The following is a 10,103-nucleotide window of genomic DNA, read 5'->3' as shown; positions in this document are numbered from 1 at the left end:
GCTATTACAAAACAGAGTCTTCCAGACGGGGTGTCCAGGAGGGGAGGGAGTAGCACTCGAGGTGCCAGGCAGTCCTCCCGGGGTCAAGCAGCACCCCGACATTCCACTCCAGGTGTGGTGTCATCCGCAGACGGGCCCCAGACCGGGACGCCGCTGGACCCGGACGTCCCAGGGACAATGGCGGGTACAAGCTCCAGGCTTGACGGGGCCCCGGGTAGTCCCCCCGGTAGCTCCCCCACACTCCGGCCCCACGGGGCCTTGCCGGGTTATAGGGTGTGCCCGGGCGCACCCCACAAAAGGAGGACAGATCGTAGGGCCCCCGGTGCACGGTCCCAGGGCTTTCCGCCGCTCCCCAAAGGGCAGGTACTGGGGCCCGGCCGAGGCGCAGGCCAGGAGGGCGTAACTGTGCAGTCAGCAGGGGGTGTAGAGTCCAGAAGGGAGCACCAGGTCCAGCCTCACCCCACGCGGCCGCCTCAATGAGTCTGACACCCTCAGTCAGCAGGCGTAGACTCCGGAGGGAGATCCTCACGCCCAGGCCACAGCCGCAGCGTCGCCATCCCTCAGGCGGTGCAGGGGGCCATTCGCCGCCTCCCCGAATGTCGCAAGCCCCGTACAGGCAGCCAGGAGGGGCAGAGGTACGTTCTCATTGGTGGAGCAAAGGGTTTCAGGGTCACCCTCCGCGGACCCCCAGCAAGCCGCACTCCTCCACGGGTGGCCCCGGGGCCCAGCCAGGCAAAGCGTGGGAAGACCGACGGGTGTCCGCGAAGGCCCTGGACCCAGGTGGCAAGTGGGGGCGCCGGAGCCTCAACCCCCGGGCCCACACCTCAGCGGGAGCACCCGCGGTGATCCGCTCGGCAGCACCGGCCTCAGCTCCACGGGGTCTCAGCGCCTCTCTCCGGCGATCACAACCGCCACTGTCCTCCAGGCCCAGATCGTCCGCGGCCCCCACACCCGGCAGCTTCACACTGCATAGCGCCCGGAGAAGGGTCAGCGGCCCCTCGGACCCAAGGTCTCGGCCCTCCGCCGCCGGGAGAATAGCTACGCGGGCCACAGGGGGACCAGGAGCACAGGTTCAACCGCTGCATGGGGACCGGCATGTTGAGAAGATCGGGCCGGGCGCGGCCAGAAGCAAAGCTGTCACAGGGCGAATCAGAGGCGGCCCCAGACAGCATCGGGGGGGATAGCAGGCAACACCAGGGTCCCCACACAGGCGATGGATGGCAGATAGGTAGGCTGTATAGGGCGGATGGCAGGTGGATGACGGAGGGGGTCCCGGAGCACTCTCAAAGTACGAACGCCATCTTAACACCGCTGGCCATGCCCCCCATATATATATATGTTTAAATGCATTTAAACATTGATTAAATATATGTAAACATTATTTAAATACATTTACACAATATTTAAATTACTTAATTACTTACCTGTAATGTGCCAAAGCAAAGGTAAAAAAAACTACCAATGATTTTATAGAAGTTTCTTTTCAGGCTCTTAAAATCGAAGATGTGTATGAATTTCATATTTGATTAGATTCTGTTTTATTTCAGGAAGGTGATTCTGTCTGCCTAAAGAAGGAGCTCACGCTTACTGCACGTCTTATATCTTGCAGCCTTTTTTGACTCGCTGTAAATCGTTTGTCCACTGTAAAAAGAAAGACAACCGGGACAAAATTTTTTCTAAACCACTTTAATGATTCTGGAGGAAAAAAAGTGTTTTTTTTGGGCAGATATCAGTAGCAGGCTGGAACATATAACACGTGAAAAGGCATGATCGTCGTGGTGTGTAAGGCGCTGCACCAGACTCGTAGGGCCACCAGGGAGACACACTCTGGGGGCTGCTGCCCATCAGCGGAGGATTTATTAGGGTCCTTTGTTACTATGAAAGCAGTAATCATCACATTTTAAAAAAAAAATAAGCACTGGCTGCTACGCACACATGGATGTGCAGACACAGACACACATACTTAATAATCTGAAGGGCAGGGCCCACTGTGCGCACATGACACTAGTTCTTTATCACCTAATCTGAAATAAAGCCAATGCTTTATTTTACATCTGTATTTCACATCAGCACAACATCTTGCACAGTGTCACCGGCGAGCAAGGAGCCAGATGTCAGGCAGGTTGCAAGCCCTTGATTCGCAATCGGCGACCACTGTCGGTGACGTGCTGTTTACTATCTGTAACAACAACATACGATGGAACAAATGGCACAAGTTTAACAAGAGAGAGGAGCAGGACGAGCAAAAGGTGAGACTCCGAGAGAAACAAATGCAGGCTTAAACCATTCTCCGCGTGGAACAGATGTGCTTTGCCAGGTCTTTGGCTCAGTGGACTGAAGCGGTCACTTCAGGATCCTGTGTTTGACCTCATGGTCATAGGTTCAAATCCGGGTGGGTCCCCTTAGCCTTTCATCCATCTAAGGTTGATAAAATGCGTACCATTGAGTTGGGTAACAACAATCATTTGTTATTCAGGGCCCAGTTATCCAGGGTGAACATGTTCTCTACAAATACACATCTTTAAGATCGTTGCAGCTGTGGAATGCCAGCGTCTCCTGGGTTAGGCTCTCACTGTAAGTAAATATGGGAAAACACATATAAGTTGTTGAAGTGTGAGAAGACTCTTCTACCGACTGAATAGCAAAGTTCACTCAGGTGTTCATGATACCCAAGACATTTGTACAGTGCAGATTTACTATGGTGATTATTTGCATATTTTCGATCATTCTAAACTATGAATGGGTTTTATTGTTTTTGTGAATAATCTAGCCCAGTCCCATCATAGAGTTGGTCCAGTCAGTGCACGGAGACGGCTGTGGTTGCAGAGGTACCGTCTCCACCCATGCCATGGCAGACCACCCACCCTACTTAGATGTAACAGTTGTAGCAGAATAATTTTTTGCTTCTCAGAAACAAGCCCCAAAAGCAGAGATTTATGTCCAATAAAAAAACAAACAAAACCAATGTCCCTGACGTGCGGGGTGTTTCCCCAGCCATGGAGACCACTGTTGTTTTTCCCTTCCCGGTTTGGCCCTGCCTCCCATGGTAGACACAGGCAGGGCAGATCTGCTTTGGGAGGCCCACCCTAAGTAGAGTGGGTTTAATGATGCATGGAAGGCAGAGCCCTGTTTGAGTTGGCTTACTGCCAGTGGAGGCTGCACCTGCAGTCAATCAGCTGCTGTCCACCTCGAAATGAACCCTGGGTGGAGTTCACTGAGTTTCACTCCGCGGAACTCCCCAAAGTAGCAGAAAAACTCCCCCGCGCTCTGCGGAGGTCCGCCAGCGGCGGAGTCTATCAATATTAAGTTGCATTTCTTGCACTGATTTTTAGTGTCAGGAGTTTATCCCGCGCTCTAAAATCAGCATGAACGGTACTACGCGTCGCGCCAGAGGGCGCTGCTGTTTCCCCCCACGTGAGTATTCATACTACTCGAGCAGCAGCTTCCTGAACGCGAGTGGCAGACCGCTCAGCTCAGGCAGTCGCGCGCGATGAGAAACGTCGCCAGGAGGAGGTCTAGTGCGTTATTCTTTCTTGCTGAGTTTTTTGGAACTTTGCCCTCTGTATGGAGCCCGGAGTTGGCAAAACTCTGCGAAATCTGCCGGCCGAGTGGAATTCTTCTCCCACCCCTACTCCAAATAATAGGGAAAAATAAGAGTTTTGCTGAGCAGTAGCACTCTAATTTACAACAGGACTTCCCCTCTGTAAAATGCTATCTATTTCTCTTCCATAATGGTGGGATGACTCTATTTATTAACTGGCACTAGTGCCCATCTTTACTGGGCATCTACAGGAGACGTGACAGACCCCGAAATGCCAATTAGCAGCAGGACTGCCACTCCACCACCTGCTAAATGACTCCCTTTGTCTTCCACTGAAAGGGCAATGACACGTCACTGCTACCAGTTATACGGTGGGAGAGGAGGCTATTTATTAATTGCCACTAGTGCCCTTGACACCTGTCACTACTGCAAGAGTTAGATAGTGGTAGAGGAGGCTATTTATTAACTAGCACTGGCGCCCTTTGTTACCCCGCATCCTCAGGAGATGTGAAAGGGTCCAGCAGTGGCCACAGCTGTATCTAAAAAGTGTCTATGAACCCCACGCACTGACTTTAGGAGTAAGTGGAAACTATTTCAGAGCGCTCAGGATTTTAAGAAGGTTGTTTTTTTACAAAGTAAACATATACGTAATGTAATGTAATGGTACTTGTATAGACCACGAATCACCATGAGGCATCACGGCGCTTGTACGAATACCGCTGAGGGACCCTTCCTACGTGTACGTTGATCCTTTTCTGCTGCAACACCAATCTCAATCACTCACTGAGTGGTGCTCATTGGTCAGACCTCATCAATCCTCCACATACTGAGCTTGAATGCTGAAAATGTAAGGTCAATTTATACTTGCATATTATAGATTCTCTACCCCTGCTCCCCTATTTATTGAGTCTTGCTCAGTGATCTAAATTGCACAACCTTTTCACTAATTAACATCACATGTGATAGCCAAGGTAGGACTTATACAGAGAAAGGTACCAGGTGTTGGAACGTTACTTGTCTGTTAAGTTAAATTGTAGTGGTTCAGCCTTCCAATGAACTAGGACAAACCCCTACATCCAGGTCCAGCTATAGAGCAGTGCGATCGGTGCCACTGCACCTGGCGCTGACTTGGGGTGGGGGCATCATGTGTATTGTTTTAAAAGCACCTGATTCGACGACGTTCCTTGTCCCAGCAATTTTCAAGCATCAATAAATAGGTCAAGATAAGGGATGAATGGCGTTACAACGCATACATTTACATTGCCGTACATTACATCGTGGTTTTTCCAACACAAGTAATTACAACGATTTGCGTTGGAGGGCGCTGGACTTAGGAGTAGTATAATTTACTATTCCAACTCCAGTCTATGTACTGTCGGAAAGGTGTTGGATAGTAAATTATACTATTCCTTGTCCTAGAGCGCCATCCGGCGCAAGTCATTGTAACGACTTGCGTTGTAAAAATTGCTATGAAATGGTATCGCAATGTAATCCCTGCGCTATAAACGATGTTTCCACAAGATAAGTTCTTCCTCTAGAGAGACCGGAGCTTTGTCTGGTAGTGGAAGCTGTGACTCATCGTAGCGCAGAGGGTTAATATGCCTGCTGCAAAGAACGTGTCCCATTCAGATCACAAAGTGCATATTCTATAAATAGGTCAATGGATTATCACTTTTGTCAGAGAGATCCTTTTGTTACTTGCAGAGTAACTGTGAAAATCCTAATATAGAACAGTGAGCTATCAACAATCATCAAAAAGCTGCATGCAAACTGCAATTACAATATTACAGCTACATGTTTTTTGCCAAGCCTTTCCTTATCCTAATATTGCAAAAAGGGTTCATTTGGGTAGAAATTAATTACTTTTAGTAAAGAAAACCCCTAACAATAGTGTTACATTTTTAAATTCTGGATTTGTGCTTTTGCAGACCAGGGACTCTTAAACTTTACTTCCTACCAGTATGGATGACATGTGACTCCTACACCTTGTAGTCCTCTGTCTTATGTAACATTTCCTATACACTGATTTGCACACATATGATTGACTCCGTACAATGTAGGAGTGATGTAAAGTATTCTGACACCTTAAACTAGTGAGAGTGGCGCTATAAAACTAAATGAATCTAAGAGACAGTGGTTCTGGAGACTTGGGGGGGGGCACTCTCAAATGGTAGTAATGAGGCAATCGTGGCAAGGTGGTCATTGGAGGGAGGCGCCAACAAACTTTGACGTACAGGGCGCCACCAATACTAAAGCCTGCCCATCCAACATTCATTTCATGTACAGCTTGTATAAATATCTTCCTCTGACTCTTCATCCAAGAAATGCACCTTCTTGATCCCTGTGGTTAACTGGTGGACTTTAGGATCTTTACGTGGTTTTTGTAGACCCTTTATTCTTAACAGAGAATTGGGTTTTCCTGAGCAGACTCAGCCACCAGAGGGTACAGACTAACCCCAAGCACAGTAAACTAGAGCACAGGCCTGACATTTCTTCTCAGATAAGAACAAACACCTCCCTGCTGGGCCTCAGTGATGAAGAGCCAGTGGGTCACTTTAGTTCATATAAACTTACCAAAGGTGTAGGTGGCCTGAAATCCCTTCATGTTCCATGAATCATCACTGTGGAACTGGAGCAGAAGGGAGCTCCCAGTGGAGGTCACTGGTGGGACGAGCTTGGATCCGCAGTATTTGCCAATAAGCGGGGAGGTGGTCTTGGAACCATCAAAAATAGACAAGGAGTCAGCAGCGCACGTTGAATCCGGTTCAACGGCAAAATATGTGAATGTCAATGAGACCTGCAGGGTGTAAAAGAAGTATGTGTTAGTGCTTAAATGGTAGCTCTGCAATACCAGCAAGAAGCAGTGAGCTATAAGAATGAAAAATATGTGACAGCTGGTCCTGACTACCTTCAACATGCCAGTAGTGGACAGTGTGAGATAAGGAAGGAGAAATATGTGCTAGACCTAATTTACCATCACTGACTTGCCAGCAGGAGTCAGTGTGACATGAGGAAGGAGAGGAATGCGTTGCCCCTTATTTACCAACACTGTGCTACCAGGAGGAGGCAGTGTGATATAAGAAACCAGAATGATGCACGGGTCCTTATTTACCATCACTGCAGCAGGGGGCAGTATGACATAAGGATGAAGCATGTGTTGGACCTTATTTACAACCACTGTCCTACCAGCAGGGCGCAGTGTGACATAAGGAAGCAGAAGAATATTTTGGCCCTTACTTACATCACAGTGCTACCAGCAGGGAGCAGTGTGACATGAGGGATGAGGCAGCTCCACAACAGCTTTGACACCCATTACCCTGCCACAATGCCCGTCAGCACTGCACACAACCACGCCACACCCCAACATATTCAGCTTTATTGTACTCCACTCACTACAGAGGACACACTCAAGGCCAAATATAGCATCCACTCCGGAGCCCCATCAGACTCCTGCCCATATCACATATTCCATTGAGGAGCCCCCTCCATAACCCCAGAGTTTCGTCGCACAATCAACTGCTTCGTCCAAACCACCACCTTCCCCAACGACTGGAAACACGGCAAGATTAACTCTCTACTGAAGAAGCCATCTGCTGACCTGACAGACCTCAAGAACCTCAGACCCATCTCCCTCCTCCCCTTCCCAGCCAAGGTCAACGAAAAGCCAGTACTGGACTCCTCGCTCACAATGAATTACCAGATCAATGTTGTATCCTCATCCAGCTTCCACACTCTCCACCTGCTTCGAAAGACATTCAGATGGATCGTCACAGATTGCAGAAGACAGTCCCCCATGCACTTATCACCAGCATACTCGTCTAGGGCAATGCACTTTACCCTGGCGTTACCCAGAAACAGCTCGAGAAACTACAGAACGCTCAAAACGCCGCAGCCAGACTGGTCCTCGACATCCCCTGCTACAGCTTCATCACAGAAAACCTTTGACAACTCCACTGTCACCCAGTCAACAAGAGAATCACCTTCAAGCTCCTCGCACATGCCTACAAAGCTCTCCACAATGTAGGACCAGCATACTGAAACCACTGCCTCTCATTCCATGTACCCGCCAGACAATTTCACCCCACCCAACTTGCCCTGGCTACCGTCCCAAGGATTCACAAGACCAGAACCAAGGGAAGATCCTTCTTCTACCTCTGTGCCAAGACCTGCTTCAGGCAATACCCGTCACTGACCCAATTCAGGAAGGATCTCAAGACCTGGCTCTTCACCTGAACCTCCACACCCATACATATCAGCAACCCGCCACACCACCATCCTCAGCACCTGGAGACCCTCACAGGTGAGTATCCACGCTATGCAGACTCCTGATTGATTGTTTTAAGTATTGCATTGGCCCGGCCCCTTACTTACCAACACTGTCCTACCAGCAGGAAGTAGTGTGACATAAGGAATGAGAATTTAGCGTTGATCCTTACTTTTAAGAGGGGTCTTTTGAGCTTTTATATATATCTACAGTTCAGGGCCTAGACACTTTCAGCACCCATAACCCAGAGCAACATATGATCATCAAAGTGGAATGGCAGACTAGGCCAATTTGTTTAACTTTACTCGGATTTCCTGTTGTGGAAAGTCATGATGCCATACCGCCCTCTCTGGCAGACCCTCTAGAAGGTTCTTCATGATTCCAGAATCTACCAGGTGTGCGGTTTTATCAGTACTAGAATTACATTGCCTTGCTCAGGCACTTACCTTGTATCCAGCTGGAGCCATGATGTAGTAGCCGCAGTCCATGCTGGCACGGTAAATGTTCGGATAGTAAGGGGATGAGACAGTGCCAGCAGAACTGGTGAATATGCCGCCACATTTTACTGTCAAACAGAAGAAAAAAACATCTTAAGTACTCTGCAGCGTATAGTGCTGGTCACCACTGTACAATGTCCACTCGCACAAAACACTGAACAGCTCTGCTTCAGCACTTAAACCACAACTGTCAGCCATACCGTAGCCAGGAGTAGGATTCTGACTAAGACCCACTGCACGCTGTTTGTTGCTCAGCTCACAAGCCCCAAAAAATATTGGTACATGGCACAAAATTGAAGATATTAGTGCACACCTTGGAACCAGCTGCTGTCATGACTCGGGGTCCTGGTCAAAAAGAACAAATGATGGTAAATAATAGAGATCATATCAAGGGCTCAGGGCAGAGCCCTGAGTCACCCCTTGCTGCAAATCAATATCTCGGGAATAATGCATGCCCAGCCTGACCTGGAACCTACGGCCTGTTAGAAAGGACTTTATCCATTTTAAGGCAGACCCCGATACACCACCTTTACTGAGACACTGTAGCAAGGTGTAATGTGCTACAGTGTCAAAGGCTGCGCTCAGGTCTAACATGATTAAAGCCATGGTATGCCCGCATCTGCTCCCTGCCTGATAGTTTCAGTGGCCCTTAAAAGAGTGGTTTCCGTTGTGGTTCTTGGCGTTCTGAACCTGTGTTTTAAATGTCATGTTTCTGTTATGAATTTGGTATCAGTGAACCGCAAATGGCGAATGCGTTATTCATGAGTATTTTCATCATGTTATACCAATGGATTCACTGTGGTTTTGAAGGTTTTGCATTGAACACTTGGGTTTCATCTTGTAAATAGCAGCCATGTTATTTTGTTGCCCTTACAGTAGTCTTTTCCCCATGGCAGAGCAAGCATTTAAAGGACATAACCTTAGCATGGGTTTGTGCTGACTTCTGCATGACCTGACGACAGCTGACCCTGTTGCTTGAGGCTAACCTCCCAAGCCAGTTCCTTGTTCAGCAGCTGGCGCAATAAAGTTCAAAGAGCAGGACATGTCCGATCTTTTATGGCACCATTCCCACCAAAAATATCTCCGTCCCATCTGTTGCTGCCTTTCCTTTAAGACATGTTCATCGATCTGGTTGAAGGTTTTATGGTGGGTTTGTCCGGCCTGATGGGACAGGAAACCAAGCATGTGTGCAATTCTTTTCTTAGCCTGGACTTATCCTGAAAGTGGTGCTTTGTGTGCACGTCCTGGGAGTGACTAATAATAATAAGGAATGTGTGTGCCTAGAGCACAATTTTCTGTATAAAAGGCCTGTGCGAAGGCCATGCAGGCAGACTCTCTCATCCAGTTGCTTTAAGAGTGGCTGGGCGACGGAGCCTCACAATTAATGATAATAAAGATGTCTTTTCATATTTCAGATTCTGTGTTGATTTCTTTGCCACTCTTGAATGGACTACTTATTGGTAAGACCCCTGAGAAGGAGTATTGTAAATATTTGGTTCTTCAGTTGGCGCCCAACTCAGGGGCATCATCATGGAAGTGAATACCTGGAGGAGAGTTTTTCAGAGAAAAGAACTGTGCTGGGGAAGGCAAGACAGGAATCTACTAAAAGAGGTACTCTGTGCACGGAGGTTCTGGGGGATTCTCTGTCTTTGCGGCCTGGCATATTTTTGATTTTTCTGACTTAAGACTCTCCAAAAGATGTCACTCCTGACTGAGCAACCCTTTTTGGCGCAAGTTTTTTTTAAAGAGACTGTTAGTGCAGTTAGAAATTGGCAGTTAGAATTTGGACATCTATTTCTTT

The 10,103-nt window shown here is 48.2% G+C and overlaps 1 protein-coding gene across 1 annotated transcript in view; it reads right to left on the bottom strand.

Annotated features, from left to right (window-relative positions):
• Window positions 1-2,114: 2,114 nt before the first annotated feature.
• The window catches only part of LOC147729356 (embryonic protein UVS.2-like), a 96,294-nt gene continuing 88,305 nt past the window's right edge, over window positions 2,115-10,103 (bottom strand). The window contains exons 11-13 of the mRNA XM_086959839.1: window positions 8,252-8,370; window positions 6,116-6,338; window positions 2,115-2,179 (exon numbers count right to left, since the gene is read on the bottom strand). Of these exons, the coding sequence (XP_086815965.1) occupies window positions 2,115-2,179; window positions 6,116-6,338; window positions 8,252-8,370 (407 nt within the window). The remainder of the gene's footprint in view (window positions 2,180-6,115; window positions 6,339-8,251; window positions 8,371-10,103) is intronic.

The sequence above is a fragment of the Lissotriton vulgaris genome, chromosome 2_2 (genome assembly GCF_964263255.1).
Source record: "Lissotriton vulgaris chromosome 2_2, aLisVul1.2, whole genome shotgun sequence".
Taxonomy (NCBI): Eukaryota; Metazoa; Chordata; class Amphibia; order Caudata; family Salamandridae; genus Lissotriton; species Lissotriton vulgaris.
This window is presented reverse-complemented; position numbering and strand designations above follow the sequence as displayed.